Below are 10,877 nucleotides of genomic sequence, written 5' to 3' on the forward strand. Positions count from 1 at the left end.
TACCATTTATTCTCTAATGGACAGTGATTCATAAAACACATTCATGAATCGGAGCTCCTACTGGTCCAAGTACCGAATCAACACTCAAGAGAATTATTTATCTACTTCTTCTCAAGAAAGAATGGATTCTATCTTGTATAATAACATTTCCGGCTACCTACTTCATCATGTCTCCAAAATACAAGGAATATGATTCAGGATCTCAGAATCCGTACCGAGTAAATCAAAAGACACAAATCCATAAATAGAAGTCTGTTAAGAACTTAGGATTAAGATCATTCTATATATGACCATCGGTAGACTCAATTAGAATTTCTATACTTAACGAAAATTATTAGAAATTCATATTGTGTCTGTGTCCTTATTCCACATAATCTCATTATGTGAAATACACTCATTCAATATCTCACCATATTAACAGTGCGGATAACACCGTTCCATTCTAAATGGGAATGACATGTATTAATAATGTTTTAATTAAAGATTCTGAACTTTAATTAAATTCATTATGAACATTGCTTTTTGATTATTATCCTTAAACATTATCCTCTCGCATATAACACTTATATACAATGTTTAAGGTCACATAAATAATCATGGAATTTTTATTGATATTCACAAAATATTCACAAATATATACACATAAAATGATGAATAAACTCTTTTATTAAATAAATAATAAGTATCCTCTTACATCTTATGCTTCTAGGACACCATTCCCAACACAACCATCTTTGTTAACGTGGCACCGATGGTTGAAAAAGTTTCGAATGCCCAAACTTGCGTTAAATAAAATTTTTTAAGACTAGTAAAACAAAAAACTATGTATTATTTCCTATAAGGCCATGATTAAAAGTTATGTATATAATTGTACGACATACCTCGAAGGCCCAAGAAAACTCGCACATTAAGTAGGTTTCCTTAATGCTCCTGTTGCGTCCTTTCCGAACCAATTTCTAAAATTTCTCTTTCAGGTTATTCCTCAAAGACTGTAGAGTGCATTCAAAAGACACCTTACCCCATGGATAGTTGTTAAAAAAATCTAAATCGTCGACATACGACAACCAATCCAGTGGGACGGTCTTCTTCTCATCCCCAGATATTAATACTTGTGCTAAAAAGTAAACGATAACGATCTTTACTTTATCGCTACCTTTTATCTTGTTCTCTGTGAGCAATTTATTTAAATCAGCAACAAGTACTACTTGGGCCTTAAAATGCTCCAACAATCCCATTTTCTTCGAAGCTTTCAACACCATGTTCGGCTCTGGAATTTCCTCGCAGTTCAATCCAGTGATTAAAGCAAATTCCTTCATCCCGAACCGAGCTAGCTTTCTGTTAACCAAGAACCACAACTCATGTTTCTTTTCTGTTTCTATCTGCCTCAAAAGTAGATAGTGTGTCAACACTCCAAAATACATCATGTTTTCGGACATCAAAATCAAATGTCCCAAGACAGATCCCCTCAAAATTGGCATTTCCGTTTCAGGGTCTAAATTCTGCCTTATAACCTCCAGGGCCTCCATCTTTGATTTCATAGTGATCTTCACTAGAAAGTACTCATGCATAGGATCCATGACCATCCTTAGTTGTCTAATCCCAGGAAGTTCATCTGGGTTGTACTTCGGCATGTCATTTTGAGAAAAGAAAAAACACATTGGTCAGAACCGACCAAAATGACAGAACCGACCAGAACGACCAGAACTAACCAGAACCGACAAGACCCAACTAGAACCGACAGAATCGACCTAAAACTGAGCAAACCCGACTAGAACCGACCTAGAACCGACCTAGAATTGGCCGCGCCTAACCAGACCCTACTAGAACCGACCATGAACTAACCTAGAACTGAGCAAACCCGACTAGAACTGACCGAACCGACCTAGAACTGACCAAACTTATTAGAACCGACTGAATTGACCTAGAACCGATTGAACTGACCTAGAACCGACCAAACCGACCTAGAACCAACCATGAACTGATCGTGCCTAACCAGACCCAACTAGAACCGACCCTTAATCGACTTCTTACCCGACTAGAATCGACCAAATCGACTAGAACCAACCTCAAACCCAACTAGAACCGACCAAGAACCAACCGTGTACCAAAATCGACTATGAACAGACCACAGACGAACCAAAACTTGTTAAGAACCGACTACGAACAGACCACGCAGCACACATTAATGTATATTCTTGTTTTCTTATATTAAGTTTTTGTTCTTGTAAAAATGTATTAAAAAAATAAAACAACAATAAAACCTTAATGTTAAATCAGAGAATAAAACCTTAATGTTACCTGAGGGAGAGCATATTTCGTTGCCTCGTCGACAGGGGTTTGTGGAATGGCCGTCTCAGTTGAGGAAGAAGAGCTGCTTTGTAATGCCATTTCAATCGTGGAAGTCGCCGGTGGAGATAGAGAAGCAGACAGAGGCTTATGGTCTGGTCGGCGAGATAGAAGCAGAGAGGGAGGGTGGTCGGTCGGCGATGGGAGGGTGGTGTGAGAGAGAACTGGAGAGGGAGGGTCAGTCGGGGTTGGATGGGAGGGTGGTCGGTCGGCGATGGGAGGGTGGTCAGTCGGTGATGGGAGGGTGGTTGGTATGCGGAGAGAAGAGGAGAGGGAAGGTGGTCGGTCGGCGATGGGAGGGTGGTGCAAGAGAGAATTGGAAAGGGTCGGGGTTGGATGGGAGGGTGGTCGGTCGGCGATTGGAGGGTGGTGCGAGAGAGAACCGGAGAGGGAGGGTCGGTTGGGGTTTGATGGGAGGGTGGTCGGTCGGCGATGGGAGGGTGGTCTAGTCAGCGGAGAGAAGCGGAGAGGGAGGGTGGTCATCGGCGAGAGAAAAGCGGAGAGGGAAGTTGAGGGTCGGTTCGTCGGCAAGAGAGAAAAGGGATGTTGAGGGTCGGCAAGAGAGAAGAGGGAAGTACTTGAGGGTCAGTTTGTTCTATTCTAAGGGAGGGAGGGAGGTTTTTTGAAGTGATCCATACACATAAATTAAAATAAAGCTCATTTTTTGACACGAAAAATACACGTTAAAGTGTTTTTGTTATAAAAAAAAAAAAAAAAAAAAAATGTTCTACGTCCTCAATTGCTATTTTGTTCCGATCTCTTTTGTCAAATTTTCTCTTGCTTTCGTGGGGGTACCTCTGGTACAAAGGCTGAGAACGAGACTGTTAACACAGCTTGGGACTTTGTTGAATGAAATTGAACTTAGCGCTCCTTATTTCCTTTTCTTTGCTTGTTGATTTCTCTTGGTTTAGGTCGTGTTTCTATTCCAATTCTTCTCGGTTTGTCTGATTAACGGCATCCTGATTGGCTCCTACGCCAGATTGGGGTCTTGATGGCAGATGGTGGCGGAAGTCCAAACGCTAGGCGGCACGACGCCACCGACACCCAAGATCTTTGGGCGGCGATCCACGCTCTTGAACTCAAGATTGACCTCCACCAGGCTTTCAGCCAGCTCCTACGAGGGTCCATCACCGGCAACCACCCAACCATTGACGGCTCCCTTCCTCTGTCAAGATCTGCCGCGAGGACTCCCACGTCAAAACCTACCGAAGCTACTCGATTCTTCCAGCGAAGATGAAGTGGAAGCCTGGGCGTTTCAACCGCCCAGGCATATGGGCAACTATCTTAGACCTTCTCCTTATTCTGGTTCCCGTGAATTCAAATTAAAAATTGATGGGTACCTACAAATCGAGGAATTCCTCGACTGGCTAAAAACTGTCGATGCCTTCTTCGATTATATGGGAGTGCCCCCTAATCAGCAGGTGAAACTCGTGACTCTCAACGAGCTGAGGAACAACTCACTCGTTCTTCGGCCCGAGCCTCCTCTTTTCGGCGGATGCCCCCACCATCGCCGCTCGAACGCAGCAAGTCGACCCCCGCCTTGAACTCAGTCTCCTCACCATCCCCCACGAAGCATAATCCAGCCTCTACAGACCGCGGCAAGGCAGCAACCACCTCCCACCCTAACCCATATGCTCGCCCCTTCCTGGATAAGTGCTTTCGTTGCCAACAACCAGGCCATCGCTCGAATGACTGTCCACAGCGGCGGCAGCTTGGTTACATGGGAGATGATGAAGAAGTTGCCGAGGAATTTGGGGAACGGGAATGAATTTGATGTGGCAGAAGAGGTTCAAGGCGATGAAGGAGAGGAAGTGGTTTGCATACTTCAAAAGCTCCTCTATGCACCGACACAAGCCCAAATGGCTCAACGCAATGCTATCTTTTGTACTCGGTGCACCATTAATGCTAAAGTGTGCAATGTCATCATTGACAGCGACAGCTCTAAGAATGTTGTCTCCAAATCCCTTGTTAAAGTTCTCGGCCTCAAAACTGAAAAGCATCCATGTCCTTACAAAATTGGGTGGATTAAAAAGGGTGTGACAACTAAGGTGCTCGAAGTGTGCCATGTCCTCTTTTCCATTGGCAAAGTGTACCAAGATGAAGTTACCTGGCATGTGCTCGAAATGGATGCCTGCCATAGCAATATGACGTTGATGCCATTCACCGATGCAAGGAGAATAAATATCTCTTTGAGTGGCACGGTCGCAAAATTGCTCTTGTCCCTACCTCACCCACTGCCGCTCATGACTCTCCACCGCCAGCCACCCTACTAGCCGTATCCGGAGCTGCCTTCATCCAAACTTTTAAGGAGTCCACTTTTGCTTTTGCTTTATTTGTGGCTGAGGCTCACAAATCCACCCCACTTGCTTTTCAAGACCTCTTAGCCGAGTTCCACGACCCAGCACCCGCCGAGTTACCAAATTCACTCCCTCCAATGCGGACAATTCCGCATCACATCGACCTTGTTCCCGGTGCTAGCCTCCCAAATCTCCCGCATTATCGTATGAGCCCTCAGGAACATGCCATTTTGCAAGAAATTGTCAATGATCATCTAAAGAAGCAATTAGTCCGCCCAAGCATTAGTCCATGTGCAGTTCCCGCCCTCCTTATGCCCAAGAAGGATGGTTCGTGGCGCATGTGTGTCGATAGTTGTGCCATTAATAAGATTACCATCAAATACCGCTTCCCAATTCCGCGGCTCGATGACATGCTTGACAAGCTTTCCGGTGCTCGCCTATTTTCTAAGCTTGACTTGCGTAGCAGCTACCATCAAATCTGCATCCGCCCGAGAGATGAATGGAAGACAGCTTTTAAGACCCGCGAAGGTCTTTATGAATGGCAAGTCATGCCATTTGACTTATGCAATTCCCCCAAGCCCTTTGTCGGCAAATTTGTGGTGGTCTACTTCGACGACATCCTTATCTATAGCCCCGATGAGTCCTCCCATTTATCCCATATGCGCGCCGTCTTCTCGACCCTCCGCGACCGCAAGCTCTACCTCAATGTGGGCAAATGCGTTTTTTGGGCGGAAGAGTTTCCATTCCTTGGTTTCATTGTTGGCAAGAATGGCATCGCTGTGGACTCCTCCAAATTTCAGGCTATCCAAGACTGGCCAACACCGAAAAGCATTTATGATGTCCGTAGCTTCCACAGCCTTGCAACATTTTATCGCTGCTTTATTCGGGGTTTAACACCATTGCCGTGCCACTTACAGAATGCACCAAGACTGACAGGTTTCATTGGGGCCCGGAACAGGAAGCCAGCTTCCAATTGCTTAAGAACAAGCTTAGTTCCGCACCTGTTCTCGCCCTTCCGGACTTCGACAAACCTTTCGAGGTTGAGACTGACGCTTTGATGTATGGCATTGATGCTGTCTTACTCCAAGAAGGTCGTCCCATCGAGTATTTTAGAGAGAAATTGAGCGAAGCTCGTCGCAAGTGGTCTACTTATGAACAGGAACTCTACGCCATGGTCTGTGATTTCCAAAAGTGGGAGCACTACCATCTCCACCGTGAATTTATTCTTTTCAGTGACCACCATGCCCTCCAATACATCAATTCGCAAAAGTCCAACAACCGTATGCACGCCCGATGGATCATGTTCCTTCAAAAATTCACCTTTGTGTTCAAACACCGGGCTGGCCCCTCAACAAAGTTGCGGACGCTCTTAGCCGGCGCCATTGTCTCCTCACCACCTTGCAGTCCTTAATCACTTGTTTTGATAGTCTCCACGACCAATACCAGGCGGATGCCCATTTTGGCAAAATTTGGACCGCTTGTACCAATCATGCTGCTCCCGGGGACTTCATTTTGGTGGATGGATTTCTGTTCCGCAGCAATCAGCTTTGCGTGCCAAACACTTCTCTCCGGGAATTCCTCATCCGCAATCTGCACGCCGGGGGTCTCGCTGCTCACACCGGCAGGGACAAAACAGTTGCTCTGTTGGAAGCCCCTTTTTATTGGCCTCATCTCCGCAGGGATGTTTCTCGGTTCGTTGCAAGGTGTTCCATTTGCCAGCAAGCCAAGGGGCACTCGCAAAACACCGGCCTCTACACGCCTCTCCCAATTCCTGAAAATATTTGGGAGGATGTGAGTATGGAGTTTGTCTTGGGCCTTCCGACTACTCCTCGTCATGTGGATTCCATCATGGTCGTGGTTGATCGTTTCTCTAAAATGGCCCATTTTGTTGCCTGCCGCAAGACTGCGGGTGCTAAACATGTGGTGTTGCTGTTCTTTCGTGATATTGTTTGCCTCCACGGTGTCCCTCGCTCCATCACCTCCGATCGTGTTCATCAGTTATTTTTGGCATGAATTGTGGCAGCGTTTGGACACTTCTCTCAACTATAGCAGCACCTACCACCCCTAAACCGACGGACAAACGGAGGTTGTTAACCGTACTTTGAGCAACATGCTGCGTTGCGTGGTTTCAGACCATCCCAAACAATGGGACACCGCACTTCCTCAGGTGGAATTTGCCTTCAACGCCATGGTTAACCGTTCCACTGGTCGTTCCCCCTTTTCTATTGTCTACTTGAAGCCCCCCAACTTCACCTCCGACCTTGTCCGTTTGCCCAACTACAAGAGCAAGTCCGCTACCGAGATTGCTGACCAGATTGTGAGCACCCATCGTGAGGTCACCAAACATCTGGAGCAAGCTGACTGCTACAAAGCAGCCACTGATGCACATCGCCGCCTCAAAGTCTTTTCGGTTGGTGACTTGGTTATGGTTCATCTCGCTAAGAATCGCCTCCCTGGTTCCGGTCCTACTAAGCTGCAATGGCGCAAGTATGGCCCTTTTTGCATCACTGCTAAGATTAATGACAATGCATACAAGTTAGCGCTTCCCCCAGATTGGCCCGTCTCTTCCACTTTCATTGAGCAAGACCTGTTCTAGTATCACCCACCTGACGCTACTCCGGTTCCCGTTGACAATTCGGGGTCGAATCGTGGGGGAAGACCTGATGCAGGGATTAATGTAGCCTGTTGAAGTCGTTTGTAATAAGCCATTCTTGGCACTGTCGTTTTTTTCTTGTTTGCTGTAGTGTGTTGTTTGTGGTTTTCTTGATCAGTCATGTGCCTAATTGTTTTATACCTAAACTACCTTGAGTTGAGCCCTTGCTTTCGTGAGGGTTCCTCTGGTACAAAGGCTGAGAATTGAGGCTGTTAACACAACTTGGGACTTTGTTGAATGAAATTGAGCTTAGCGCTCCTTATTTCCCTTTCTTTGCTTGTTGATTTCTCTTGGTTTAGGACGTGTTTCTATTCCAATTCTTCTCGGTTTGTCTGATTAACGGCATCCCGATTGTCTCCTACGCCATTTTACTATCATAGGAGATAAGATACAGACCTAGAAAAAAGTTCTGTCTTATTACCATTGTTCACTAAAATACCTGGATTAGAAATTAACTTGTGTTGAAACAAGTTCAATTGGGGAAAAATGTCATCTGTAGAAGGCTCGTGTGTGATATAAATTTGGAACCAGTACCATTGTACAAGTTTGTGTTCAGAGTAGTTGAAAATGAGGACACACCTCTGCCCAATGTCATAACATTTCTGTGTATTTCCCACAGCTTCCGTCAACTCTACAACAAGGTGTGACTGTTGTCATATCTCCACTGCTTTCCCTTATTCAGGATCAGATTGTCACACTGAACCGTAAATTTGGTATACCCGCAACTTTTTTAAATTCCCAACAATGCCCGTCCCAAGCAGGAGCAGTCCTTCAAGAGCTAAGGCAAGGTTTTTATTTCTCGTTATCAGGCTTATTTTCCTATCTTGGGCAATATAAGAACATTATTATATTGTTATCATTAGACTTGCAGCCTTGCTGTGGAGATTTTATGTGGATCGTTACTTGTTATGTTATTCCTCCATCATGTTCATGTTATGCACCCTTGGTCCAGGAAAGACAAACCGTCATGTAAGCTTTTGTACGTGACTCCTGAGAGAATTGCTGGAAACTTTACATTCGTTGATGTACTGAAATGTCTTCACCGGAAGGTGAGCTTTCCAGATTATTGACTGAGTTTCTTACGAGCATAAGATTTGATGATTACTAACAGATTTAACCAGTGCTTGCACATAAATCACAGGGACAATTAGCAGGGTTTGTTGTTGATGAGGCGCACTGCGTGAGGTAACATGTTTTCTTAGTTCAAACTTCAAACGATGGTAGTTCTAGTTTTGGAATTTACAGCACGGTTATCTCCGAATTTTGTTGCAATCCTTCCTCACTCCTTAAGACAGTTTCTTGGCCCGCAGACTATATGTTGATCAGAAATGAAAATAAGTAGGCACATTTACCAGTTATGTTTTCTTTTAGTCTTGTGTGCCGCATTCATAAGTCTTGTTTTGTGCATTGGAAATTATTTGCCCAGGGTATTCCGTTAAACTAGCCTTGCCTTGATCAAGCATCCAGTTATTATTCTTATTTTATTAAGCCAATATACCTCGCCTGGAATGTGAACACGTGCTTGAATGATGAAATGCTTCTGTTTTTTTATTGGGCAAAAGCAACTCGTTCGAAGATGGAAATGTAGAGGGTTAAGAGAACAAGAAAAAACTTTAAAATTTTTCCTTATCTATCAGTAATCTTTTCTAGTTCTAAAAGTAGACCTAGAAATTTATTTAAGATTTTGAGATGATATTGACTCACCGAGTGAATTGTAGAAAGTTTACTTGCATATAGTGTTGTTGAAAGGCCATAGTTTTGGTTGTTACATTTTTTTTTTACGGGCCTGTCTGATTTGAGGACCTATGAGACTCTTATTATGCGGTTTCTTTTGAACAATGGATTCTACTTTCAGTTTTAATAATCTTCCGTCCTTTCCAGTCAGTGGGGACATGATTTTCGTCCAGATTACAGAGGACTAGGATGTCTGGAGGAGAATTTCCAAAATGTTCCAGTTATGGCATTGACTGCCACTGCGACCAATTCAGTTCGTAAGGTACTAAGGTTGTAAGGATCAACCTCTCTTTCTTGTTTTGCAGAGTTTGGGAAAAAAGTAAATCAATAATGCCTCTGTGGATCCTTTTCAGGACATATTAGAAGCTTTAAATGTCCCCCATGCTCTTGTCCTTAAAAGGAGTTTTGACAGACCCAACTTGAAATACGAAGTAGTTGGCAAGACCAAAGAACCACTAAAGCAGCTTAAACAGCTCGTGATTGACCGTTTCAAGAATCAGAGTGGAATCATATACTGTCTTTCAAGAAGTGAATGTGCAGAGGTTTCAAAATTCTTGAATGAGAAATGTATCATTAAGACGGTGCATTGCCACGCTGGCATGTCCTCGTCCCAGAGAGTTGCTGCTCAGAAGAAGTGGTATCAAGGAGAGGCCCATGTTGCATGTGCTACAATTACTTTTGGCATGGGAATAGACAAACCAAATGTTGTAAGTTTTCCAGCTAGTTTGGACTATTCCATGATAGTGATAATCTGGCGTTACTTGGTTTTTGACTATACATAATTTAACTGAGAAATTACCCTTATCAATATCTAGCGTTTTGTCATCCACAATACAATGTCCAAATCAATAGAAAGCTATTATCAAGAATTTGGAAGGGCAGGAAGAGATAATATTCCCGCAGTATACATTGAAATGTACCAGAAAAAGGATTTCAGTCGTGTCGTATGTATGTTGCGGAATGGGCAAGGATATAAGTGCGAAAACTTCAAGAGGCAATGGGTCAAGCTCAGAAAATGCAAGAGTACTGTGAACTCAAGGTTAGCACACTTCATCAACCAGTTGGTTATTCTTGATTATTCTTGCATTCACAATAAAAGTAACTCGATTCTTTTACTTCACATCCCGCAAAAAACTGATGATTTGTTTTCTCCTTTGAAATTATAGGATCAGTGTAGAAGACAAACACTATTGAAACACTTTGGAGAGTCTTTTGACCAAAAGGGGCGCAAGTTTGGATCTAATCCTTGTGATAACTGTCTCAAGAGTTCCACCTGAGCACAGCATGTGCTATTTCTGCATAAAGAATAATGCAATTATTCAATTTTAGGATTTTTTTAGCTATAGCCTTATCCTTTAGAATTGAGGGTCCGTCTTGTTAAATTTTGGCCCCAGGACATCAAAGACTACAAGTGCGTTATTCTTTCTTGTTTCGCAAGGCTCCAAAGCTTGTCTGGTCTGTTGTGTGTGTGTGCTTTTTTTTTTTTTTTTGGGTTTCTGAGTTGTGTGCGTTTCCTTTCTTTTCCTACTTTTTTTTGGTCCCGTCTTTTCTGCTTCTAAAGCATTATATGCCATTAAAAAAAAGGGAAAAAAAAGAGGAGGAATAACTCTCAAAAATTAGTTAAGATAGTACTATACTAACTGATCCCCAAAAGTTTTGCAAACGTAAATTTATCCAATCTTCCAAGAATCATGCTTATTAGTCCCAATCTCCTCAGATTCAATAATTAGTTCTTCAGCCAAAAAAAAAAAAGGACTTGTTGGCAAAAATAGTTCTCAACTTATTTAGAGCCCGTTTAATTCGCTGATTTGAATTTTTAATTCGAATTGAGATGTGACTTTCATTGT

The 10,877-nt window shown here is 43.4% G+C and overlaps 1 protein-coding gene and 1 pseudogene across 1 annotated transcript; one reads left to right on the forward strand and one right to left on the reverse strand.

Moving 5' to 3' along the window:
* Positions 1 to 956: 956 nt before the first annotated feature.
* LOC112093705 lies at positions 957 to 1,631 on the reverse strand. The gene has a single exon (XM_024172656.1). The coding sequence runs from the start codon at positions 1,629 to 1,631 to the stop codon at positions 957 to 959; it is 675 nt and encodes a 224-aa protein (XP_024028424.1).
* A 5,122-nt stretch (positions 1,632 to 6,753) lies between these two features.
* Positions 6,754 to 10,307, forward strand: LOC21395956 (annotated as a pseudogene).
* The last annotated feature ends 570 nt before the right edge of the window (positions 10,308 to 10,877 follow it).

The sequence above is a fragment of the Morus notabilis genome, unplaced genomic scaffold (assembly GCF_000414095.1).
Source record: "Morus notabilis unplaced genomic scaffold, ASM41409v2 Scaffold279, whole genome shotgun sequence".
NCBI lineage: Eukaryota > Viridiplantae > Streptophyta > Magnoliopsida > Rosales > Moraceae > Morus > Morus notabilis.

Bases quoted from the DNA above. Each gene is read 5' to 3' on its own strand.
- LOC112093705 (XM_024172656.1), bottom strand. From the start codon at position 1,631: ATGCCGAAGTACAACCCAGATGAACTTCCTGGGATTAGACAACTAAGG.